Source organism: Convolutriloba macropyga, chromosome 14 (genome assembly GCF_964194025.1).
Source record: "Convolutriloba macropyga chromosome 14, txConMacr16.3, whole genome shotgun sequence".
NCBI lineage: Eukaryota > Metazoa > Xenacoelomorpha > Acoela > Convolutidae > Convolutriloba > Convolutriloba macropyga.
Window position 1 is genome coordinate 2,514,435 of NC_134481.1, and position 27,995 is coordinate 2,542,429.

Genomic DNA, 27,995 nt, shown 5'->3' on the forward strand with positions numbered 1-27,995 from the left:
CTTGTCAGTTTATCGGACCTCGTCAAAATCACTTTAATTGTTCTCGAACGAAGTTTGAAGAAATTACTGTGGTTGTGTGTTTTTTTTTTATAATCGTGTGCTTGAGCGATTAGATTTTCGGGTAACTTTTGCAATTTTAACTAATTGCTCTCAAACGAAGTTTGTAGCAATTATATTAGTCCTGTGGTCTTCTTTTTTATGCGGTTTGTTTTTCGTCTGACCCTATTCCAACGTGGCTATTTGGACCCCGCTCTCGTCCAGCTTCCCACAACTCTATCCCCCCCCCCCCCCAATGCTAGCATCCCTAAGCCCCAGCTGGCTACTACCAAAACCAACCGCTCGCCGGTCGTCTGAGAGCAATTCGCCGAACGTTAGACGGTTAAATTTTCTTTACTTTAGCGTAATCCAAAAAATGATGCCATTCAGAATTTAAGCCGCAAAATTAATCCGGCAGTTTGACTTTTAAAATGTTATCGCCAAAAAATTGAGCCATAATTGGTTTCTTTTTTCATTCTGGATCTTAATTGTGGTCGATAATAAAGTGCCAAAACTTCTTAACACCAGGGGATGCAGAATTTTTGATAAAAGCAATGTATACAATGGTAGAACGGATTAAATTAACTGCTTAAGAATCACGTTCAATCATATTCTGTAGAAAGTCCGTGGGTCGTAAGAATGGTTTATGCCCGATGTCATTGTTGTCAATTTGCTGATGTGCTTGAAAGTCGTTTTCATCACCATCAATGTAACTCTAAAATGAATTTAATTCGGATAATGTCGGCTTTTGTGAAATATTTATCATATACAGCAAATTGTTGACATGAAAATTTTTATTGGTGCACTAACAACGCACGTTTTTACCTGTGATTTTTGTCGCAAGTCTTGTTATGACCTGTTATTTCTCAATAAAGATTCAAAAGAATTTTTACTGTCGTTCATACCGTTTTTAATTAATGCTTATTAGTTTTAGTCGAATGAAGTTTGAAGCAGTTATAGTAGTTGTGAGTGTTTTTACGAATTTTGGGCTGGTATTTCATTTCTTTTGATTAATAGCCGCCCTCATCTTCTCAGCCGGCTATTATAGCGCTCCTATTTTTTTTTTTACTTCGTCGAATAAAAAAATGTTTCGCTTTACCTCATTTTGCCGCCTTTTCAACATTTTGCGTGAAATCTTTTTGACTTCTCTAGGCTAGTTTCTCTCTTCTCTCATTCTGCTAAAAGTGATTTTGAACATCAGTTGCTCAGCAAAGCAATTCAAAATGAACAGAGTCAGTAGAAAAAATTGAAGTCAGAAATAGAAACGGGATAAACCCTTAAAGCCCAATTTTAGATGCCCGCTATTTGAACGTCGTTTTTGTAAGTATTAGTTACCTCTCTCTAATGCTTATTGTTATTGATAGTAGCCCCTGTAGCCTCTCTCTAAGAAACAGAAGTATAATCAACTACGAAATGGCATCAAAATAAATCGGACTTAAAAAAATGTTTTTGTACAAAAATCTTTTTTTTTCAATATCTTCTGTTATTTCAATCCCAATCATGCTTATTGGAATCAACGGCGGCCATTTTCCGGCAATCTGCCGGGTATGTTTATTATTAAGAATTGGATTGTATTGGTGCTCTGTCTTTTTTACAATTCAAAGAATTTGAATTGTATTGGGGCGCTGTCTTTTCACACATTTTCATGATTTTTGAAGTCAAATTGGAGTAGTGATTTTGGTCACGCCGAAGCAGGAAGTGGAGCGAAAAAGCAGGTGGCTTTGCGGCGTGAATTTTTTTCGCTCTAATTTTAAAGTAGAGTGCGAAAATGGTGATTGAACGAAAATTCGGTTTCTCGGTAGTGGTTTTTTGTTCACATGCGGCAATTTCACTCTGATTTGTACTGTTTTTTCGATTTTTTGGATAGGATTTTTTCTAAATGGTTTTCCCAATCCATTCACAGCTCATTTTAGGCCTAGTTTTTTGTTTGAATTAAACTTTCCTTTGTCGCCAGTGGTTTTTTTGTTCACATGCGGCATTTGAAATTGATTTTTTGTTTTTTTTCTTAAGTTTTCATCTGATTTTTTTAAAATGGTTTTCTCAATTCACTCATAGTCCGTTCTAGGTCTAGTTTTTCTGTTTAGTCAATGAAAATTCTTTGAATTGTACGTCAGGACTTGTCCTGCTATGTTTTTTTTATTTTAAGATGTTTTCACACCGGTTTTCATGACTTTGAGATTTCAAAACGGGATAAACAGGTAAAGCTCAGCGGGCATCAAGTTTCATTAGAGGCCCGCGTTTAGTAGTCCCTCAAGTACTAAGAGTGGTGAAGCTACTGGGAAGGCCGTAATTCGAGTTTAAAGGGTCATTTTTGGGAGTTTTTGAGCCTAAAATAATGAAGTTTTTAGCCCTTTTTCGTCAATTTTTGGATTTTTTGTTAGACCAGTCTGAAATTGAGGTTTGTTAAAGTTGATAAAGGTCCTTTGCAAGACTTATTTGCTTTTTACGGCCACTTTAAGCGCTATATCTATTGCTACTCCATGACACTTGATGTCAAAAAAGCTACTCTGGGTTTTAATAATAGGTTATTGCATAGTTTCTAGTGGTAATTACGTGGTTTTAAATATTTTAACTTCATGAATTTTACCAATTTTTTTAATCAACATTGTTTTTTTCAAATTTTCTGACATTTATTGTCATTATTCAAGTTTTCCGGCCCCAGGGGGCAAGAAGCCTCATCTAGGGTTTGCTAACAGTTTACTGAAAATATTTTTGGCCATGGAATGGTATTCAACATTTTAATATCTTTAACAAATTTTTTGATAAAGTTGCAATTTTTTTTTCTTAAAATTTTTGAAATTTTTATTCAGTGGCCAGGGAACCTCCTATAGGGTTTGCTAGTATGTTACTACATAGTTTCTAGGGACAATACAATAGTTTCCAATTTTTTAATTTTGCAATTGTAGGGAACTTTTTAAATAAAGCTTGCAATTTAAAATTTTCGATTCTTTTCAAATTTTTCGATTTTTTTGTCATTCTCTGAGTTTAACTATCTTTACTGGCCAAGAAAACTTTTTAAATGTTGTAGACGGTTTACAAAACACAACTCCAGGGTCCAAAATGCTTGGACTTCTTTGTAGCCCCTATTTTGGAAATTTTCTTTGAATATTCTTAATTTCTTGATGCATTTGTCATATTTGTCCAGTTTATCTAATTTGAGTGGCAGATTCATCTCTTTCAAGGTTTTTGCGTGAGTTATTGATTATTTTGAAATGAGTCATATATGGCCTTCAAGTTAAAAGCTTCAAGGGTTTTAGCAATGATCGTTTTTTTGTTGGTAGGTTTGATTCTTTTAGTTTCTCAACTTTTGAGATTTTGTCTTGTTGGCTGGGATAGTTCAATTGATCTGCTGGTCAGGTTTATTAGGGCTGTCTTTCATTCAATTACTCGGATTGTATTTCAGGACTTGTCCTGCTATGTTTTTTACTTCGAATAAAAAAATATTTCGCTTTACCTCATTTTGCCGCCTTTTCAACATTGCGTGAAATCTTTTTGACTTCTCTAGGCTAGTTTCTCTCTTCTCTCATTCTGCTAAAAGTGATTTTGGACATCAGTTGCTCTGTAAAGCAATTCAAAATGAACAGAGTTAGTACAAAAATGGATGTCAGAAATACAAACGGGATAAACCCATAAAGCCCAATTTTAGATGCCCGCTATTTGAACGTCGTTGCTATAAGTCTTATTTACCATCTGTAAAGCTTATTGTTATTGATAGTAGCCCCTGTAGCGCCTCTCTCTAAGAAACAGAAGTATGTTCAACTACAAAATGCCATCAAAATAAATCGGACTTAAAAAATGTTTTTGTACAAAAATTTTTTTTAATATCTTCTGTTATTTCAATCCCAATCATGCTTATTGGAATCAACAGCGGCTATTTTCCGGCAATCTGCCGGGTATGTTCTTTTTATCACGAATCGAAGCAGAATTGATTTTATGTTTTTTAAGTAATATTTGTTAAGACAGCTTTTTGACGGTACAGCGAAAGTGAGTTAAACTGCCTTGTTAAATAAATTTTGCTAAGCGAAAGTGTTTCGTTCATGCGCTGCATTGAATGAATGAATTTGACTGTGCATAACTTTTTCGACAGAATGGTGCATATAGCGAATCGTTTTAAGCCGTTTTTTCGTTCAGTTGGCTCATTTGTTTGTCTTGTCTTGTTTTTTTTTGAAATTTTTTTCAATGGAAGCTTCATATTTTGTAAACATAGATTGACAGTGTTTTTCTGAGCCCAATAATGCGTTTGATTACCAAAATTGGCTTATTTTTCAATTTAGTTTATTTTTTTACTGTCTTCAGTAATTTGAGTTTATCTGAAGTTTCGAACGAGCTGTTCTCTTACCAGTGCATTTGGTAACCGCCCCTTATTACATAACGCATCGTAGTGCTCAATTTTTACGTTAGGTGTTTTTCTATTACAAACATATACATATACTAAATCAATGTTTGTAATTTCTGGCGAGTTTTCCAATAACCGCGAAGTTATAGCTGAGACAATTATTTGCCGTCTCTTTGTTTTTACTAATCAAAGATATTGAATTGTATTAAGAGGCTCTCTTTTTTAAAGATCTGTTCACACATTTTGACGATTCTTGAAGTCAAATTGAAGGAGTGATTTTGGTCATGCCGAAACAGGAAGTGGATCGAAAAAGCGAGTGGTTTTGCGGCGTGAAATTTTTTCACTCGAATTTCAAAGTAAAGTGAGAAAAAGGTGTTTGAACGAAAATTCGCCTTCTCGCTAGTTGTTTTTTGTTCACATGCAGTATTTTGAGCTTAATGTTTTTTGTTTTTTCGATTTTCGAAGGTCATCCTATTTTTAGTTTTTTGTTTAGTCACTGAAAATTCTTTGTTGTAGGTCAGGACATTTTTTATTTCGTCAAGAGTTTTTTTACGACCATATGACGTCGCAATCACTTCAAAATCTGTTTTTTGTTCATTCGTTCATTCAATTTCAATTGAATTCCGTTCGTGACGTCATATTTCACTCTTAGTTGAGGGAGTGTTTTGTTCATTCGCGTGATTAAATTTTTTGTCACACGTGACTTACCTCCCTCTCAAAGATGACTTCTCTCTCCAATTGAGTTTTTTATTTTCAGAGATAAGTTCAAGTAAGTGTATAGCACTCTAACTGATAGAAGCAGCAAACAGATTCTTGATCAAAATTTATCACTTCAGCTTTTTCTGTAAATCTCTTTTTTGTCTGCGTTTTTTTACTTTCTTTTTGAGACTGCAGATCTACAAAGCTATCGCGGCTATTTTCTGGCACTCTGCCAGCTATGTTAAATTTTTTTCTTTCAATTTTGGTTTGGTTTATCAAAATCGACTTTTTGCACCGTGGTGAATTTCAATTATTGTTCTTGTTAATTCAATTAGCTTGTGATTGTTACTTCTGGAATTATATTGATTGTTTTTCTCATAATTGCAAGTTCAACTATTTTTTTTCAATTGTTTCATCTAAGATTTCAGTGTTTCAATTCTGTAAAATCAGTTCACAGCTTTTCGTTGGCGATTGCTCAATTCCTTGTGACGAGCACACAATGCTAAATGTTGAAACTAAAAGCGAATGGAGTCACTTTGACTTACGGCACAGAAAAACTAATTATTACAATTTCGATGTAAAGTTCAATTGAGGTCTCAAGGTTAGTAATATTCAAGTTGAAAAGCCCATTTGAGTTACCCCTTCCCCGCGCTCCTATCGAACTAACTGACTTCTGACTTGAGAATAAGAGATCTAAATTTGAGGATCTGCGGAGTACTTCTTATGTTTTGATGTTTACTTATGTCTTGATTTTTAGTATTTCTTTTCAGCAAAACTTTCCAGTTTCTATTTTTTAGTGAGTGATAAGTTAAATTAGTATGGTCAAATGGTTTGTCAAGTAGTCAATTGGTGGTCCAGTGGTTTCGGTTATTAGGCATATTTGATTGTTTTCAGGAATCTTGTGGTTATATTTATTGAATGTATACCTTCTTCGGTTTTGATTTTTCGAGTATTATTTTCCATACTCTTGATTTTTGATTTGATCTAAATATTTCTTCCTTCGTATCAGAATTTTAACGGGCTGCTTTCAATTACGGGAGTTTACTTCTAATCATCAAATTAAAAGTTTGTCAAAATTGCTTTCTCTTTCACTTTAAATCTTCAAGTATTTTATAATGCTTTAATTGGCCCTCGAGTACCTTCAAGCGTGAAGCAGGCTGCATATAATAGAATTGTTGTCGCGTTAGTCGTTTGATAGCAGTTCATCCTGCGTTAGTCGTTTATGTTTGCCATTTTTAGTTCGTTTTTGAGTAATTTTTTTTTTACCAAAATTGACTTGTCTAGCTACTAAATTGACTTTTCCTTTGTATATTTGGAAGAATGAAAATCGACAGAGGGCAATGGTGTAATTAAAGGGTAAACTTAAAGTGTATATAGCTAATTTCTGTCAATCTGGCAGCTTTGTTTAAGTTATTTGTTTCTAATCTCCATTTGAATTTTTAATAGCCGCACAGCGATAGCTGGGGCTATTATTGGCCTTCTCTTGGGTTTTTTACAATTCAAAGAATTTGAATTGTTTTGGGGCGCTGTTTTTTTACACTTCAAAGAATTTGAATTGTATTGGTGCGCTGTGTTTTTTTTTAAGATGTGTTCACACATTTTTCAATGAACTTGATCTTTCAAAACGGGATAAACAGGTAAAGCCCAGCGGGCGTTAAGTTCCATTAGAGGCCCAAAGTGGTCGTTAGAAGTCTTTCAAGTGTTTAGAGTGGTGCAGCTGCTGTTATGGCCTTAATTTAAGGTCAAAAGGTTATTTTTTAGGAGTTTTTGAGCTCAAAATGGCGCCATTTTTCATGTTTTTTGTGATTTTTTTCAGTTTTATGTTTGTTTAGTCTTAGGTTGAAGTTTTTAAAAGTTGATGAAGGCTTTTTGCGAGACAATATTACTTGCTAAGACCATTTTATGAACTAAATGTTTTGGTACTACAATCAAAAACACGCAAAATGATGCTAATTTTTGCAATTTTTTTCAGGTTTTTTGAGAATTTTTGTTAATTTTTGAGTTTTTTCATTCCTAGGTGTCACGAAAACTCCTCTATGTTTTGATAATAGAATACTGCATAGTTTCTAGTAGTACTGGAATGGTTTTCAACTTGCCACCACGAATTTTAACATTTTTTGACAAAAATTGCATTTTTTTTCGCATTTTTCGATATTTATTGTCATTATTCAAGTTTTTTGAGTCACAGGTGCCGGAAAACATCATTAGGGGCTGGATAATAAGTTACTGGAAATTTTTCAGAGGTCATGGAATAGGTTTCAATTTTTGAATAACACAAATTTTTGGCAATTTTTTTGACAAAACTCGCATTTTTTTTCAGGTTTTTCTTGAAAATTTGTCATTTTTTGAGTTTTCCCTGCTTAAGGGACCAGGCATTCTCCTTTAAGGTTTGATAATAGGGCACTGCATAGTTCCTAGTAACAACGGACTGGTTTTTAGCATCTTAATGTCTCGAATTTAAGCATTTTTTTGATAAAATCTGTAATTTTTTTTAAATTTTCCTAATTTGTTTTGTCAATTTTTGATGTTTGTCCTTTCTCAAGTGCAAGAAAACCTTTTCCAGGTTCTGGTTAAAAAGTTACTGCATGGTTCTTAGTTTCAATGAGTTTGTTTTCAACAATTTAACCTTTCGACTTTTAGAAGTTTTTTGATAAAATTTGAAATTTTTTTCAAGTTCTCAAAACATTTGTATTTTCTGTTGTTGTTCTTGCCTCAGTAGCCAGGATACTTCGTCCATGGTTTGATAGTATGTTATTAAATAGTTGCTTAGGGGCAATTGAATGGCTTTCAAAAGTTTAACAGAGCGATTTTCTATTTTTTGAATTTTGAAATTTTTAAAAACTATTGCCTATCGATCTTTGAGCTAATGAATTTTTTAAGGCTTGGAATTTGGTTACTGGATATCTCCAGAGACACCGAAATGATTCTGAAGATATTAATTTTATAATTTTTTGCAACCTTTCTTTATAATTCACAATTGATTTGTTTTGTCTGAAATTTTTTTTGGTCATTTTCGAGTTAATCGATCTTCAAGGGCCAATGAATTTTTTTCAGGTCTTGCAGATATACTACTGGACCAATTTCAGAAACAAAAATCGGTTTTGAACGTATTTTTAGATAAGTATTTTTAAAGGGAAAAAATTTTGCCTTAGATTGAAAAGCTTCAGTTTTAGCAATGAGTATATTTTTGTTTAGTTTGTTTGTTTGTTTCTCATTTTTTTGAGATAATTTTGTTTGTGTTTGTTCAAGGCTGGCATTGTTCAATTGATCTGCTGGTCAGGTAGATTACTTCTGATGTTTTCATTCAATTCTTTGAATTGTATTTCAGGACTTGTCCTGCTATGTTTTTTTTAAGATCTGTTCACACATTTTCATGATTTTTGAAGTCAAATTGTAGTGATTTTGGTCACGCCGAAACAGGAAATGGAGCGAAAAAGCGAGTGGTTTTGCGGCGTGAATTTTTTTGCTCTAATTTTAAATTAGAATGAGAAAACCTTGTTTGAACAAAAATTCGGTTTCTCGGTAGTGGTTTTTTGTTCACATGCGGCAATTTCACTCTATTCAACTATTTCAACTATTTTTTTCAATTGTTTCATTTAAGATTTCAGTGTTTCAATTCTGTAAAATCAGTTCACAGCTTTTCGTTGGCGATTGCTCAATTCCTTGTGACGAGCACACAATGCTAAATGTTGAAACTAAAAGCGAATGGAGTCACTTTGACTTACGGCACAGAAAAACTAATTATTACAATTTCGATGTAAAGTTCAATTGAGGTCTCAAGGTAAGTAATATTCAAGGTGAAAAGCCCATTTGAGTTATCCCTTCCCCGCACTCCTATCGATCTAACTGACTTCTGACTTGAGATTAAGAGATCTAAATTTGAGGATCTACAGAGTACTTCTTATGTTTTGATGTTTACTTATGTCTTGATTTTTAGTATTTCTTTTCAGCAAAACTTTCCAGTTTCTATTTTTTAGTGAGTGATAAGTCAAATTAGTATGGTCAAATGGTTTGTCAAGTAGTCAATTGGTGGTCCAGTGGTTTCGGTTATTAGGCATATTTGATTGTTTTCAGGAATCTTGTGGTTATATTTATTGAATGTATACCTTCTTCGGTTTTGATTTTTCGAGTATTATTTTCCATACTCTTGATTTTTGATTTGATCCAAATATTTCTTCCTTCTTGTCAGAATTTTAACGGGCTGCTTTCAATTACGGGAGTTTACTTCTAATCATCAAATTAAAAGTTTGTCAAAATTGCTTTCTCTTTCACTTTAAATCTTCAAGTATTTTATAATGCTTTAATTGGCCCTCGAGTACCTTCAAGCGTGAAGCAGGCTGCATATAATAGAATTGTTGTCGCGTTAGTCGTTTGATAGCAGTTCATCCTGCGTTAGTCGTTTATGTTTGCAATTTTTAGTTCGTTTTTGAGTAATTTTTTTTTTACCAAAATTGACTTGTCTAGCTACTAAATTGACTTTTCCTTTGTATATTTGGAAGAATGAAAATCGACAGAGGGCAATGGTGTAATTAAAGGGTAAACTTAAAGTGTATATAGCTAATTTCTGTCAATCTGGCAGCTTTGTTTAAGTTATTTGTTTCTAATTTCCATTTGAATTTTTAATAGCCGCACAGCGATAGCTGGGGCTATTATTGGCCTTCTCTTGGGTTTTTTTACAATTCAAAGAATTTGAATTGTATTGGGGCGCTGTTTTTTTACACTTCAAAGAATTTGAATTGTATTGGTGCGCTGTGTTTTTTTTTAAGATGTGTTCACACATTTTTCAATGAACTTGATCTTTCAAAACGGGATAAACAGGTAAAGCCCAGCGGGCGTTAAGTTCCATTAGAGGCCCAAAGTGGTCGTTAGAAGTCTTTCAAGTGTTTAGAGTGGTGCAGCTGCTGTTATGGCCTTAATTTAAGGTCAAAAGGTTATTTTTTAGGAGTTTTTGGGCTCAAAATGGCGCCATTTTTCATGTTTTTTGTGATTTTTTTCAGTTTTATGTTTGTTTAGTCTTAGGTTGAAGTTTTTAAAAGTTGATGAAGGCTTTTTGCGAGACAATATTACTTGCTAAGACCATTTTATGAACTAAATGTTTTGGTACTACAATCAAAAACACGCAAAATGATGCTAATTTTTGCAATTTTTTTTCAGGTTTTTTGAAAATTTTTGTTAATTTTTGAGTTTTTTCATTCCTAGGTGTCACGAAACCTCCTCTATGTTTTGATAATAGAATACTGCATAGTTTCTAGTAGTACTGGAGTGGTTTTCAACTTGCCACCACGAATTTTAACATTTTTTGACAAAAATTGCATTTTTTTCGCATTTTTCGATATTTATTGTCATTATTCAAGTTTTTTGAGTCACAGGTGCCGGAAAACATCATTAGGGGCTGGATAATAAGTTACTGGAAATTTTTCAGAAATCATGGAATAGGTTTCAATTTTTGAATAACACAAATTTTTGGCAATTTTTTTGACAAAACTCGCATTTTTTTTCAGGTTTTTCTTGAAAATTTGTCATTTTTTGAGTTTTCCCTGCTTAAGGGATCAGGCATTCTCCTTTAAGGTTTGATAATAGGGCACTGCATAGTTCCTAGTAACAACGGACTGGTTTTTAGCATCTTAATGTCTCGAATTTAAGCATTTTTTCAATGAGTTTGTTTTCAACAATTTAACCTTTCGACCTTTGATAAAATTTGAAAATTTTTTCAAGTTTTCTCAAAACATTTGTATTTTATGTTGTTGTTCTTGCCTCAGTAGCCAGGATACTTCATCCATGGTTTGATAGTATGTTATTAAATAGTTGCTTAGGGGCAATTGAATGGCTTTCAAAAGTTTAACAGAGCGAATTTCTATTTTTTGAAATTTGAAATTTTTTCTAAAAACTATTGCCTATCGAACTTTGAGCTAATGAATTTTTTAAGGCTTGGAATTTGGTTACTGGATATCTCCAGAGACACCGAAATGATTCTGAAGATATTAATTTCATAATTTTTTGCAACCTTTCTTTATAATTCACAATTGATTTGTTTTGTCTGAAATTTTTTTTGGTCATTTTCGAGTTAATCGATCTTCAAGGGCCAATGAATTTTTTTCAGGTCTTGCAGATATACTACTGGACCAATTTCAGAAACAAAAATCGGTTTTGAACGTATTTTTAGATAAGTATTTTTAAAGGGAAAAAAATTTTGCCTTAGATTGAAAAGCTTCAGTTTTAGCAATGAGTATATTTTTGTTTAGTTTGTTTGATTGTTTGTTTCTCATTTTTTTGAGATAATTTTGTTTGTGTTTGTTCAAGGCTGGCATTGTTCGATTGATCTGCTGGTCAGGTAGAGTACTTCTGAGGTTTTCATTCAATTCTTTGAATTGTATTTCAAGACTTGTCCTGCTATGTTTTTTTAAGATCTGTTCACACCTTTTCATGATTTTTGAAGTCAAATTGTAGTGATTTTGGTCACGCCGAAACGGGAAATGGAGCGAAAAAGCGAGTGGTTTTGCGGCGTGAATTTTTTTCGCTCTAATTTTAAAATAGAGTGAGAAAACCTTGTTTGAACAAAAATTCGGTTTCTCGGTAGTGGTTTTTTGTTCACATGCGGCAATTTCAATCTGATTTTTACTGTTTTTTCAATTTTTTGGATCAGATTTTTTTTCTAACTGGTTTTCCCAATCCATTCACAGCTCATTCTAGGCCTAGTTTTTTGTTTGAATTAAATTTTCATGTCTCGGTAGGGGTTTTTTAGTTCACATGCGGCATTTTGATATTGATTTTCTGTTTTTTTCCTATTTTTTTCTGATTTTTTAAAAATGGTTTTCTGAATTCACTCATAGTCCATTCTAGGTCTAGTTTTTCTATTTAGTCAATGAAAATTCTTTGAATTGTACGTCAGGACTTGTCCTGCTATGTTTTTTTTTTCGTCGTCATGATTTTTGTTACGACCATATGACGTCACAGCCACTTTTTGTTCATTCGTTCATGCATTTTCAACTGAATTGCATGTGTGACGTCATTTTTCGCTCTTAGTGGAGCGAGTTTTTTTGTTCATGCGCGTGATTAAATTTTTGGTCACACTTGACGTACCTCAGTCTCAAAAATGACTTCCTCACTTTGAAATTGACTTTTATTTACTTTAATTCAAAAGAGATAAGGTCAAATGGGTGTGTGTCACTCTAAATGATGGTTATTTGAGATCAGCTAATAGAGGCAGCAATAACTTATACAGATTTTCAATCAAAATATAACAGATCAGCCTTCAATGAAAAGACGAATTTTTTTGGTCTGTCTTTTTTACTGTTTTTTTTTAGACTGCCGATCTACGAATCTATTGCGGCTTTTTTCTGGCAATCTGCCAGCTATATTGTTAAATTTGTTTCAATGCAATTTATGATGTAATCATAATTGAACTGTTGAACCACTTTCAATCAATCGAATAAGTACGATTTCAGAATAAGAAGAGTCCAGATTGGTCCTTTTATGATGAGCCGCCAAAACGCTTCCACAAAACGGGGGGGGGGGGGGGGGGCTTATTAATGTGCAGTTCTACTATTTTTATTCTTACCTGACCAAAGAATAAAAACAAACATATTACATGTGGAAAAATAAAAAACGCTGATGAAATGAGATTCAAACTGTTGATCTGTTGTATTGGCGATAACCACCTTTATGTTAACGAAGTTAATTGTCATTTAAATTCCCTTTTCCCAGCCAAAAAAAATAATCGAACCGTGATCCTCTAAGGGATGCCGTGTTACTGCAGTTCGCTACTTTTAATTTCAATCATCATAGCATGCAGATTTTTTTCGCTCTAATTTTAAAATAGAGTGAGAAAACCTTGTTTGAACAAAAATTCGGTTTCTCGGTAGTGGTTTTTTGTTCACATGCGGCAATTTCAATCTGATTTTTGCTGTTTTTTCAATTTTTTGGATCAGATTTTTTTTCTAACTGGTTTTCCCAATCCATTCACAGCTCATTCTAGGAAGAGTCCAGATTGGTCCTTTTATGATGAGCCGCCAAAACGCTTCCACAAAACGGGGGGGGGGGGGGGGGGGGCTTATTAATGTGCAGTTCTACTATTTTTATTCTTACCTGACCAAAGAATAAAAACAAACATATTACATGTGGAAAAATAAAAAAACGCTGATGAAATGAGATTCATAAACTGTTGATCTGTTGTATTGGCGATAACCACCTTTATGTTAACCAAGTTAATTGTCATTTAAATTCCCTTTTCCCAGCCAAAAAAAATAATCGAACCGTGATCCTCTAAGGGATGCCGTGTTACTGCAGTTCGCTACTTTTAATTTCAATCATCATAGCATGCAGATACATCTCAAATGACAAGTGACGGGTGAATTTTTCACTATTAAGGCTCAAGTCAAGTCACTGTGTACTGATATATCGTTCAACTATATATGTTTCAGCCGCAATCTCAGTTGCACTCGGTGGCCGCCGCGGCTGCAGCTGCTCAGCAGCAGTTCCAACAAACTCCCGCACCTCACGCCCCTCCCCATCCTCACCACCACCCCACCCCCGCTCAACTGATGCAAGCAGCAGTTTACCAACACCAACAGCAGCAGAGCCATCAGCATCATCACCACCACTCGGCTGCAGCTGCCGCAGCACTCATGTTGCAACAACAGCAAGAGTCAAATGCAGCCTTGCACCATCACACGTCTCAACAGCCAAAGGTAAGCATTTTTAATTGCTTTCAAGCAAAGTTTGATGCAATTGCAAACGTGCGTTTTCTTCTAGAACTTGACTTTTTCACGCTTGACTTCTTGATTTTTTGCTCGACCTAAATTGCTCTCATTCAGAAATAAAGTATGCGTTGCAAAAATAAAAGCGGTTATTAACTAGATCAAAGGGTCCTCAGAACTGAGTTGTAAATGGTTCAGTCGACGACGCAGTCGTGGGTTCGAATCCCTCGCTAGTCGGAGGTCTTTGCACCCATAAAAAAAGTTTTTTCTTTGCTACAGCCCTCTCTGAATTAAATTGCCCCGCCCGTCGTTCGAGAGCAATTTGTCCGACGTTATTCGGTTTATGTTTGGACATGGCTTTCGCCATGTGAACAACATTTTTTTTTCTTGAGCCTTCCGACGAACAAAAAATGCGAAACACCAATGATTAAAGGTTACTGTAGCTGAACAAGTATGCTTGCATTGGTCTATGATTTGTGCAGGATGTTCCCATTCCCTTATTTATTAAAAGGATATAACACGATGCGGAAAAACGTCCATAGTTTCTATAGTAAATTTAAACATTGCTCACAGACTAAAGGTTGGGATTGATTCCGTCAAAGCGAGCAAAAGATTTTAAAAAATGACAAGGTTTCCAAAGGTACCAGAAGTTAGCATGTACAGTTACATTCAAAAACGAATTTTGTTACCCATTTTCTTAAAACTATGATAGCGATAGGTGACATGAGCTATAACTGTAATTAAATTGTATTGGGGCTCTGTATTATCTTTTTGTATGATGATTTAACAGAAATAAGCGATAATGATTTTATGATATAAGAGACAAGTTTTTAATAAACTTTAGCAACTAAATGACAAGAAAATTTCTAAGTTTTGAGTTTTGTAAAAATTGAATGCGCCCGCTTTATAACTATCTTGTACTAAACACAGCACTCTCTATGAAAAAATTTACTTTTAAAAAATTTCAAGCAGCATGTGGAAGATCGTTACTGTTATCCAGCAGCAATTAACGGCTCTATTGAATTTGAGAAGACCACAGATTTTCTAAATTCAATAGAGACAAAAAACGAACTTGAGTCAAAATTTCAATTCCATGTAACGAAGTTTCCAAAATACTGTTTTGAATTTTTCGTAGCTATCCACTATGAATCGCATAATATTTTTCCCTAAATTATCCGATTCATAAAGTGTTAGCAACATTTGATGAAATTTTTTAATAGCCGCCGTCAACCTCTCAAACAGCTATTATTTAGGCGCTCTCCTTTTCAATTCGCTCTACCCCTTGATCACGTTTTTCGTTTTACAAGTCACCATTTTCACGTTTGACTTCTGACGTAGTTCACTCACTGTTTCAACTGAATGGATTTTAAATTTTTTCATGCATTGAATTACGCAATATAATGAATACGGTCAAAGTCAAAAGAGCAAAATCAAAAGAGACGGGGTAAACCGATAAAGCATAAAGCCCGTCATTAAGTCATTGAGAATTAGGTTATTAAAGTTCATTAGAGTGTTTGCTAGCTGATATCGGTATTAAGCTTATTAGTTTTCAGTTTAGAAGCTGAATTAAGTATAGTGTTAGAATCTAACTGAAACTGCACGCCAAATTAGAACAATTTTTGGCACTGAAAAAAGTCAAAAATTCAGTCAATTGGTCTCTTCTTTTTTTCTTTTTCTGTTTCAATCCTGATATGCATAAAGCGCGTCAGCAGCGGCTATTTTCCGGCAATCTGCCGGCTATGTTAAAAACAATCTATTATGGGCTAAGACAGGACGTGGATGGCTATTTGTATTATTTTAGTGACAACCATCTTCAAGACGTGGAATTTTTTTCCAATATTTTCTCTTGCTTTTTTGTATTTTGCACGGGTTTTCAGCCTTCTTGTGCCTGCGTCACGTTTACCATTGAGTTTTTATTATTTGTATATTGCAAACGATTTTATTTATTACCATGTCTCTATCATGGTTCAGCAAGTTAATAGTGATGACATACGTCGTTTGCTCTTCGAGTTTTGATTGATTAAGTCAACAAAGCACCCTAAACATACCTTAAGGATCAATGTTGTTGTTCCTTGGTCTATTTTTCTTTGCACAAATAATCTATATTGAGCATTTATATCAACATACAGGGCATTGAAATTCAATTGATGTGATTGTTAATAATTTATGTAAAACTAAATATATTGTGTTATTGATTTTTCTACCGCAGACAGACAAACGGTATTGCTTGTTCGAACTATCTCGTTCACCCAATCTTATCGCACGCGATAGGTAGTGAATTGTAGCTATTCGTTGCAATAAAGATTCGCCATCACAATTTTTATCGTCGCTTTTTAGTAATACCAATATTTAATTCGTCTTGTGTATTCAGGAATAAAATTGTATGAAATTGTGAAATTTACAAAATCACCAGACCGGACTGGCGAAAAATAGAAGGAGGCCAGCAAGAAGCTTGTCGAATGCAGCCCATAATTATAAAAAAAACTATTGAATCAGAATAATTAATGTTAAGTACAAACTAAATTATCGAAATATTTCAATACTTAGAGTATGCAGTAAAAAATAATGGGCTCTAGTACGAGTTCAATTGAAAACTCGAGTATCAATTGTGAAATGAAAAACTGACGGCGAACATGGTCTGAGAGAATATAATCAATAAGTTTGAAGCTAGTGACATAGTATAGCTCAGTTACCCCATAAGTGACTAATTCAGTGTAAGTTAGTATTTATGTTTCACAATGTATGTTTCAGAGTAACTATCTGCCCTACGGACCTTATCAGGTAAAAAATTCAATCCGACATCACTTCTTTTTTTAACATAACCAGTTGAATTTGAGGACTAAATAAATAAATCTCAAGACAGACCAAATTGATTCTTGAGTTTAATGTTCACTTTTTGTATTTTATTCAATTATATCGATTCTTCATGAAGACTTGTAGATCTTATCGTTAATTTTTTGTAAACATTAACATCTGAAACTATTTGAAATAATTTGAATATTATCTAGACACCCTACATGTTACACCCTGTAAGCCAGCCTCAAACCTCGACCCAATACGCCAGACCCTCCCCACAGCAACAGTCTGCTGGGGCTACGGGACCTCCCCAACAAACTCCGGCTGCTGCTGCAAGTATGGCCGCGGCCGCAGCTGCTGCAGCTATGATCTCAACTGGAGCGCCTCTTCCTGCCAGACAGCAGCATGGGTCGGGGGCTGTGGGTGCTAATCCGAGAGACAAGGCCCAGTATCATCATGGGCCTGCATCTCTCATGGGCAATTCAAACAGTGGCGAACAGAGTCAGCGATCAGCCCCTAAATACGTAAGTTGTTACGTATGAAGTGTTGATGCTAGCGCAATAGAATTAGGATTTTTGAGTTGGAACTGAAGATATGAATTGAATGTTTCGTTCTTTTGGCATAGAAATGGGTCGCAAGAATCTTTTTAGACAACTTTTGTATGTCTTTGTTAATGTAGATATTGTTGTCTCATATATTGTTAAAAACTCTTCCCGGTTGTACTTCTGCTGGCCTTAATTTTTAGTTCTGCAATTGGTTTTTAATGAGTCTTTTCTAGTAAATAGCATGATGATTTAATCCATTCTCTGAATCAGGTAAAGACGACGTGTCTTTGGCGTTCTGTCATTGATATCTCTTTCTGCACCTGCTGATATCTACTTATAATCCCTGACATCTAGCTGGTTATTGTAATATTTTGCGTTTTGTCATAAGTTGGTGTCTTTTTCGTTTTTGTATGACCTCTCAACCTGGCGCAAAGAAAACTAACTCTCCTAGAATTGACGTTGATTTTTTTCTTCTCGATGGCTTCCTTTGTTAATTGCTCTCAAACCAAATTTTTAGCAATTATATTAGTCCGGTTGGTCCTTTTTTAAATGCGATTTTTCGCTTCACCGATTTTTCGTCCGACCCATTTGACTTTTCGTCCTCAAAAACTGGATAAACAAGTAGCGCCCAGCGCGCATTAAGTTCTCTTAGAGCCGTGCAGCTCACTAGTCTCCAAGTATGCGATTCACAGTAACTGTTTTGAGACAATTTCAAGGTGACTTATACTTATGGTGTGAAAGGCGATTCATAGAGGTTGACCCCCACCCCGCCCTCATCAGCCACCCCCCCCCCCTCCAATCCCCACCCCTGCACATCATTCAGGCCGTAAGGGTCTCGTGCAGCCAAAGACCCCTCCCACCGTTGCCCCCCACCCCCACTGTTGCCCCCGGATCAGCCCATAACAACTTCATTTCTGCTTTTTGTTCATTCTTTCATGCAATTTTAACTGAATTGTGTGCGTGACGTCATTTTTCACTCTTAGTGGAGTGTGTTTTTTGTTCATTCGCGCGGTTAAGATTTTGATCACTCGTGACTTACCTCACTCTTGAAATTGACTTCCCTTTACTTTAACTCAGAGATAAGGTCAAGTGAATGTGTGTCACTCGAACTGAAGGGTAAGGACTGCTAAAAGAATCAGCAATAGGTTAAACATATTCTTAAAATACAACAGCTCAGAAATTTAAAAAGTTTTGTTTTTGGTCTTTTTCTTTTACTATCTTTTTGAGACTGCAGATCTACAAAGCTATTGCGGCTATTTTCTGGCAATCTGCCAGCTATGTTATTGAAATGTGAATAACAATCGGATTTGAGCTCTTAAAATGTACTGTTGCCTTGACGTGTTGCATTTAGCATTGTGGTACATTTCAGCCCATTCATGCCGTTTTGATGTTTGATTGGTCGCCAGCAAAATTTGTAGCAATTAGATCAGTGTTAGTATGCACTCTAGTACATAAGTTGTGATCATAAGATAGAGCTTGAAATGATAGCTCAATATAAGAGAGCATAGACAGTCTATCGCAGTGTGGAACAGTTGGCTCAGTGGAAGCACAGTATTGCAATCAATTAAGAGGTTGTTTGGTTGCAACCCGCAGAGGTCCCAAACTCTCATTTTATGGTGTTGACATAGAATCAACATAACGAGCAAAGAGTTGCTCTAATAATCAGTTCTGTAGGTTTTGTAAGCAATTTCTTGCTTGCTCCATTTTTCGTCCCTCGCTTTGACTTTTATCACGCTTGATTCCTTGATTTTTGCGTGATCTAAATTTTATCATTCTGAATTTAATCTGCAGTTCACTTCTAAGCCTCAACTCAAAAGTGCGTCAAAAGTGGTTTCAATACAAAATGTAAACATGGTATAAAAGTTTGGCATTAACATTTATAGTTCTCAGTGTGCTCCTAATGATCAGGAGTTAGTAGTCTGTGGTAATATTGAGTTGAAAAGGTCATTTTGTGGGTTCGATGATTAACTCCTCCCTGCCGAAGCTATTACCCGTCCTACCGTCGCCTACCCGCCTCCCCCGCTATATCTTGGACCCCTTTTATCCTCACCCTCTGAAGCTACCTCCCTGTGCTCAAACTACTTTAAAAAAATCCAACCCCGTGCCTGTCGTTCGAGCTTTTTAGGTTATATTTCAGTTGCTTTCCATGCTTGAATACAGCAATTTAGTGCTTTTTCAAACAATGCTTATCCCCAAGCGTTTTTGAGACATGTTTAACAGGTATTTTCAATGATGACGCAATCCATTCTCTGATTTTCAGGAGTTGCTGATGGTCATCAAGCGTTCTGCTAGATGGCATCAATTGGCTCCTGCTGACCTCATTTTTTATCTGATTTGTCTAGTTGCATAATTGTCCGCCTAATTTTTTTGTTTGTCTCCCCTTAGGGAGCTTTTCAAACAAAATAATAAATTCAACATTGTAACGAATTAGGTAAATAAGTCCATGCTATTAAGTTATTTACTTCATAAATAATTTTTGAAGTCGTTATGACTGTCTAGCTTCTACCTTATTGGTTCTGACTGAAGTTCTAAATTTAAAAAAAAATAAAGATATCACGCTGCTTGTCTCACTCAAAGCTAAGCTGCAGCTTGTGAATTAACTGGTGAACCTCATTATGAAGTAGTCCTATGTTTTTTTTCCAGGGAAGTGATGGGCGATCTAATGGTGCAGCTACCTTCAGACCGGGAGGTCCGGACGGCTCTTCGACTGGACACGAATTGCGCCAGCCGACAGTCGGAAATCCAGCTGGAAAGACATCACATTCTCAGTTGCTGTCTACGGGGAGCAATGAGCCACCTGTGCAACCTCTAATGTCGGCTAGATTCGGAACAGGTAAAATTAGTTCAGCAAGAGCAGTAACTGTCATATATTTTGGGAATAGTCTTTTCCATCAAGAACAAAATTAGTAGACGTTGCAACTTGGATGGAAAATTTCAGGAGAACTTTTTAAAAAGAGTGATGTCGTTAGGCATTTTTTTTATAGCTGCGAAGCTGTAAGCTGAGCGTAGCTATATTGCGGTGCTCTTGGTTTTTTACAATTCAAAGAATTTGACGTCATAGTTGACGTCATTTTTTAAAAGAAAAAAATGACTTTGCACCGAAATATATCTGTTTCGTTGTCTTCAAAACTGATGACAAGGTGCGAGAACGCTGACTGAAGAACGTTAAAAAACTTTGACATATTTTTAGTGAAAGGTGGAACAATCTAGGGGACAGAACGCGGACGTTGAAAAGATTGAATAGTGATTTATCCACCCACTCGACTAATAGGATGAAAAATTATGTTTAAATAAACGTCTGTTGATGTGCATCTAAGTTCAACAGACTGTTTTCAATGCTTCTTGGCAAAGGACGGGTGGGAACATTATGCGCAAATGCAGATTACCGACCCGAGTTGATAAGTATATATAGATGCATTTTGAAAAGACTTCCACTTCTTATTGCACGGCTTTATTCCGTCGAGACAATGACACAAATTTTTCATGACATTCAAAAGTTTCAAGCTTCGCCAATTTTAGTTGTTTTTTTACTACGTCTTATTTCTCTTCTTAATGCATGGGTTGTAAGTATGGCTGCTGTTACCATATATTTCAGATGACTTCTTTAAATCGATTAAAAGATTTAATTCGATTGGGACACAATTCGGGAAGTATTTTAGGCGTTTCAAGCGACTATGGACAAACGGGGTCGTCGCAGCATTCGATTGACACCATTGGAAGAGGTCAAGGTCATCAAAGTAGCAAAGTGCCACCCCCATTGCTCCAATCGACCCAAAGGAAACAGCAACCTATGAACATGAATCCACAGCAGCAACAGGTTCCGATGCAACAACGCCCTTCTGTCTTTCAAACTGGTGGAGGTGGAGGCGGTACTGCTACTGCTGCAACCTCCAAGGATGCTTCAGTACTTCATGATCAGAGACAGCAACATCCGTACCAAGTGCGTCGATTTCTGTAACATTCTTAAAAAAGAACACAAAAAAGTTAATTCTACAAGTAAAATTCGATGTACCAATCGAAAAATTCATTGGCTACTTCAGAATTTATTTTTGTAGCTGTGAAGCTGTAAGCTTAATATAGTTAAATTGCGGTGTTCGTGGTTTTTTAACGGATCGAAGAGTATCGAGAAGCGTCTTTTCTAAATCAATTTTATTGGAGTGAACTTTGAAGGACATGAAAAACGTGAAAACATTTGGAGTGGTTTGGGTGCTAAGCAAAACTGAAGAGCATATCGAAACGAGAGCGGTTTTTTATCACATTCTTGTTTTCGAGAGAGCGAGATATTAAGGTGTAAAAATTTCTGTAGGCTAGAGATTTTTTCACGGGCGGCTTTCAAAAGCAATTTTTGCAATTTATTTGGTTAGGAGGTTTGATTGTATTAATTTTGGGCTTGTTTTGATAGTAGTTTGAAGGTTTGTGGTTACTCATTTGATTTCGTTTTATGCTAATTTGGAGGTTTTTCATCTATTTGCTGATTTTGAGGCGAATTTTAGCAATTTTTCGCCGATCGTTCTGTTTTATTGAATTAAGCGGGACTTGAATTGAAGCTTGTTGCTTAAGGAGATTTCAGATACCAAGTGATTGCAGTTCTGCTCGTATAAAACCTTTTTCTTTGAGGAAAATGGCAAAAAATGAAATTTTAACCTATTTTGAAAAAAATTATGCAATTTTTAATTGCTCTCAAACGAAGTTTGTAGCAATTATATTAGTCCTGTCGGTCTTTTTTCATGCGATTTTTCGCTAGACCAATTTTTTGTCTGACCCTTTTGCCTTTTGTCTTCAAAAATGGGATAAACAGGTAGCGCCCAGCGGGCATTAAGTGCTCTGAGAGCCTTTCAGTTCTGTTTTAGCTCAAACTGTTTTGGAGACAAACTTATGGTGTGAAGGGCGGTTCATAGAGGTTGAAGACACCCCCACTGTTGACCCCCCCTCTCCCCCCCCCACTATTGCCCCCTTCCCCCTGGCACCACGTTGTTGCCCAACCCCTCCCTCCCCATCAAAGTTAGTATCATGTTCCAGTTTTATGGTTCTTTATGAGCCAGTGAAATTATTAAAATTTTGAAATAGGGATAATGGATAATCTCTTGAGACAATGAAATAGGGATAATGGATAATCTCTTGAGACAATGAATTGGTTTTGAAGATTTTAATATCTTGAATTTAAGCAACATTTTAAAATTTGCAATTGTTTTCAAAATTTTTGACTTTTTGTCCTTTTCGGAGTTTAACGATCATTAGTGGCCAACGAAGCTTTTCAAGTCTTTCAGATAGGTTACTTGACATAACTCCAGAAAAAGAAAAAAATTTTTGGACATTTTCACTGCAAAATCTGGAGTTTTTTTAAAAAAGTTTTGCAAATTTTTAAAATATCAGTTATTTGATTTATTTACTAACAAGGCTAGAAAAGTTGCATAGTCGAATCAAGCTAGAGTCAGCCTCACTTAACCGTGGCTGGCTACTGACAAAGCCAACGGCTCGCCGGTCGTTTGAGAGCAATTCGCCCGACGTTAATCGGTTATGTTTTGTTTTTTGCTCTTCTTGGCCTATTATGACTTGCCTGTTATTCTGCGAGCATTTCAATGCTCTATTTGGTTGGAAAAAAATGTTTTGTGCTTTTTGTGCCCTTATTTAATCAAAAAAGGCGTTAGTTCTAGTTTTTTTAGTTCAAGTTGTTTTTAAATGCTTTTTGTATTCTCAAAATTTTTATAGCATTTGGAGAGCTCTATGGTTCAATTTAGTTGTTTTGGCTACCTGCGTTTTGATTAATTTAATTTTTGAGTCGTTATTGTTTAATATAAATGAGTAACTTTAAGCAAATTGGGGCCAATTTTTGTGCGTATTTTCCTTTTTAATTGCTCTCAAAATAAGTTTGAGACAATTATTGAAAATGTCTTTTCTTGCAAAAATTTTGCTTCACAGATTTGATTTTTCGAGTAACTTTTGTGCTCTCGTTTTGCGGGATCTAAATTTCTTTCATTCTCAAGTGTCAGCAGCTGGCGGCAGTGCACTACTAAAGTCAAATGAAAAGTGCTCCGAAGTTAGTGTCGGTTATTCACTTTATGTATTAGTAGCGATTATAGTTGTATATAGCAACCTATAATAATGTTATTTGAAGCCCTCTTAGAGAATTTAGTCCCCCACCCGACTGAAACAGGCTGCAATAGATTAGAGCTCCCACTAGTCGTTGGATCCCAATTCTGCCGACATTAGTCCGTTTTTTTCTTGTTTCTGACTTTGCTTTTTGCTTCATTTTATTATTCAACCTTCAATTTAGAGCCATTCTAGAGGTAATCCTAATAAAAGGTGACACTGGAAGCTAGACATGGCATTTTTTACTGAATTAAATACTACAAATTTCTGTTTTGTTTTTAATAGCCGCGAAGCGATAGCGTCTATTATTGTGAACATCGTGGTTTTTTTTTTTGTCATCTCCATTGATGATTCTTGACTTTTTCAATGCCAGTGACTTTACTGCTTTGCCATTGAAATTTGCGTGCATGACGTCATTTGTTCTGCTTTTAGGTCAATTGCGTGACTTTCACTCAAAAAATGACTGAACTCACTTATGGAACTTTAAATTTTATGACCATTTACTAGTTAAAGATCAATAGTGTGTATCTAAGTAGTGCCAAACGTATATGCCATAATTCTTGAGTATAACAGTCTTTAATTTTGATTTCAAATATTAATTTCGAAAAAGCTCTCAGAAGTTTCTCCTTATAGAGCTTATGTGTCTCACAAAAATGACAGTCCAAATCTAACCCAAAATTCTAGTGGTCTATTAAAGGAGTGGTTTTTTCGCTTTACCTTAGTTCACAGCTTGTTCAACATTTTGCGTGAAATCTTTTTGACTTCTCTTGGCTAGTTTCACTCTTCTCTCATTCTGCTAAAAGTCTTTTCAGACAGCAGTTGCCAGCAAAGGAATTCAAAATAAACACAGTCATTATCAACAAACAAAATCAGAAACAGATAAACCCATAAAGCCCAATTTTAGATGCCCTTTATGATCGAACTTTGTTCTTAGTAACCATCTCTAATGCTTATTAATAGCCGCCCTCATCTTCTCAGCCGGCTATTATTGCGCTCGTATTTTTTTTTTTTTTACTTCGTCAAACTTTTTTTCGCTTTACCATTTTGCCGCTTTTTCGACATTTTGCGTGAAATCTTTTTGACTTCTCTAGGCTAGTTTCTCTCTTCTCTCATTCTGCTAAAAGTGAATTTGAACATCAGTTGCTAAGCAAAGCAATTCAAAATGAACAGAGTCGTTATAAAAAATTGAAGTCAGGAATAGAAACGGGATAAACCCATAAAGCCCAATTTTAGATGCCCGCTATTTGAACGTCGTTCCTATAAGTCTTAGTTACCACCTCTAATGCTTATTGGTGTTGATAGTAGCCCCTGTAGCCTCTCTCTAAGAAACAGAAGTATGTTCAACTACGAAATGCCATCAAAATAATTCGGACTTAAAAAATATTTTTGTACAAAAATCTTTTTTTTTCAATATATTCTATTCGTTCAATCCCAATCATGCTTATTGGAATCAACGGCGGCTATTTTCCGGCAATCTGCCGGGTATTTAATAGCCGCCCTCATCTTCTCAGCCGGCTATTATTGCGCTCGTATTTTTTTTTTTCGTCAAACTTTTTTTCGCTTTACCATTTTGCCGCTTTTTCGACATTTTGCGTGAAATCTTTTTGACTTCTCTAGGCTAGTTTCTCTCTTCTCTCATTCTGCTAAAAGTGAATTTGAACATCAGTTGCTAAACAAAGCAATTCAAAATGAACAGAGTTGGTATAAAAAATTGAAGTCAGAAATAGAAACGGGATAAACCCATAAAGCCCAATTTTCGATGCCCGCTATTTGAACGTCGTTCCTATAAGTCTTAGTTACCACCTCTAATGCTTATTGGGGTTGATAGTAGCCCCTGTAGCCTCTCTCTAAGAAACAGAAGTATGTTCAACTACGAAATGCCATCAAAATAAATCGGACTTAAAAAATATTTTTGTACAAAAATCTTTTTTTTTTTTCAATATATTCTATTCGTTCAATCCCAATCATGCTTATTGGAATCAACGGCGGCTATTTTCCGGCAATCTGCCGGATATGTTTGGTATTGATACTAACCCCTGTGTGGTCGCACTATGGAACTCTAGTACGTTCTGCTCCAAAATGGCATCAAAATAGTTCGCACTTTAAAATTGTTTGTACAAAAATTATTTTCACTAGTTCTCTTCTTTCAATCCCAATCTTGGTTATGAGAATCAACGGCGGCTATTTGCCGGCAATCTGCCGGGTAGGTTTTCTTCAGTTGTTTCAATTTCATGGAAGGCCACAAGAGTCTATGGCGGCTATTTTCTGGCAATCCGCCGGCTATGATTTTTGTTCTTTTCATTTTTTACTGTTTAATATAAATCTGCATGTTTGGATTGGGTCAGTGTTTGGGTTGGGTGAGTGCCTGACTAGAAGTCATAATTTTTTTTGTTTGGTCCTTATTATAACAATTTGTGGATAATTTGCAGCTTAATTTTTGTAGAAATTTTGTAGCGAATTTCATTTTGTACTTCATTTCCTTACTCTTAACTCCATTTTCTGTCGTTTAACAAAATACAGCTATACGTATCGCATGATCTTTTGCCTACAGTTGTTTCCGTGTCTCTACTTACAACGAAATTTTTATTATTTATCTTTTCTGGTTAGATACTTCTCCGTTCATTTTCCTGTATTTTTTTGAGAGAAAGAAAGAAAGAATTAATTTCTTCATGCCTAATTGAAAATTATAAATTTAAATTAGCTCAGCAATTTTCAAAATTTAACACAAAATTAGATAGATAAGAAGGACTGACTGGCACTATACAAACTGTAACATGAAGAGGACAGATAACAAGACCAGATGGTCTACAATGACCTGCCCAGGATAGTTTAAAAATGATTAGTATTATTAATTGCTCTCAGTCGAAGTTTGTAGCAATTATATTAGTCCTGTCGGTCTTTTATATGGGATTTTTCGTCCGGCCCATTTGACTTTGTTCTCAAATACGGGATAAACAGGTAGTTTCACAGAAACTGTTTTGGAGACTTATACTTATGGCATGAAGGCCGGTTCTTGGAAGTTGACCCCCATCCCCCCAACACCCTCCATACACACACACACACACACACACACACACATCAGCCTCCCCCCTCTTTTGTTACCTCTGTTTCAAATAATGTTTATCATACTTTCGGAGAGTAAATGGGAAAGCTTGGAACCATCAATTGGTGTCTATGTGAGCCTGTGTGTTTCAAGTCTTCACAAATAAATATTGACAAAAACCAACCGTATTTTTTCAGGGAAGTAGATTTCAACAACAGAAACAAACAGGAGTGTACAGTAATGGGAACCCGCCACATATGGGGGGAAGTGGGTCTGCTTCTGCACAGCACAATTCAAACATGCAGAATTATTCGACTGGTTCCCAACAACAGCAGCAGCAGTCGCAACATACAGCTGCCAATAACTCTGTACAAACACAACAACTACAACAGTCTAGCAATAACAATAGCGGCAATTATCCGAGTCACTATAGTAACCGAGGTTAGTTTTGTCTTAATAGCCGCCGTCAGCCTCTCAACGGCTATTGTTTAGGCGCTCTCCTTGTTTACAATCCAAAGACTTTGCATTGTATTGATGCGCTGTGTTGGTAAGATGTTTTCACCTTTTTTTAATGAATTTGAGCTTTCAAAATGGGATAAACAGGTAAAGCTCAGAGGTTATCAAGTTTTGTTACATGCCAGTAGCCGCATTTAGCAGTCTTTCAAGTGCTTAGGGTGGTGAGGCTACTGGAAAGGTCGTAATTCAAGGTTAAAAGGTCATTTTTAGGCGTTTGAGCCCAAAATGTTGCAATTTTTCGCGGTTTTTTGTCTTTCGAATTTTTTGTTGGAACAGTCTAAAATTGAGGTTTGAAAAAGTTGATAGAGATCTTTAGACATAATTACTTTTTATGGCCATTTTAAGCCCTATATGCTCTGGCACTCTAAACATAAACACGCAAATTTATTATTTTCGAGTTTTTTAAAAAATTTTGCCGTTTTTTCAGTCTAGGAACCTCCTTTTAGGTTTGATAATAGGTTATTGTATAGTTTCTAGTGGTAAGGGAATGGTTTTCAGCATTTTCACAGTGCGAGATTTTGCTAATTTTTTGATAAAACTTGCAATTTTTAAGTTTTTTGGAAAATTTTGACATTTATTACGTTTCTCTAGCCTCAAGGGCCAATGAATCTCTTCTTGGGTGTGATAATAGGTTACTGCATTGTTTGTGGTGTCAGGGAACTAGATTTCAACTTTTTAAAATAACGAATTTTAGCATTTTGGGATAAAACTTGCTATTTTTAAGTTTTCCTAAAATATTTGTTTTTTGATTTGTTTTGCCTCAGAAGCCATGTAACTTCCTATAGGGTTTGAGTGTATGATACTGCATGGTTGTTATGGGCAATGGAATGGTTTTCAACTTTTTGATATCACGAATTTTTGCAAAATTTTGATAAAATTTGATTTTTTTTCAAATTTTCTGAAATTTTTTTCTGAAAGTTCCAAATTTATCGATCTTTATGAGCCAGTGAAACTGTTTAAGGCTTGAAAAAAGGACACTGGATTTTTTCTGGAGACAATGAAATGGTTCTAAAGAAATTAATATCACAAATTTTGGCAAGATTTTTTTAAAATTTGCAATTGTTTATAAATTTTGTCATTTTCTGAGTTCAACGATCTTTTCTGGCCAACTTAACTTTTTTAATTCCTGCAGATGGTTTACTTGAATTCTTGATTCACTTATTTACTTGATTACTTATGAGTACAAAATCACAATACTTAAAATTTCAAGAGCAGTAGTTTGCGTTTTGATTCCTAAT

General features: G+C 35.3%; 1 protein-coding gene across 1 annotated transcript in view; it reads left to right on the forward strand.

Annotated features, from left to right (window-relative positions):
- LOC142353026 (uncharacterized) overlaps positions 1–27,995 on the forward strand; it is a 77,488-nt gene that overhangs the window by 301 nt on the left and 49,192 nt on the right. Inside the window, 6 exon segments of the mRNA XM_075405216.1 lie at positions 13,492–13,758; positions 16,519–16,548; positions 16,776–17,087; positions 19,752–19,941; positions 20,768–21,048; positions 26,439–26,682. Coding sequence (XP_075261331.1) covers positions 13,492–13,758; positions 16,519–16,548; positions 16,776–17,087; positions 19,752–19,941; positions 20,768–21,048; positions 26,439–26,682 — 1,324 coding nt within the window.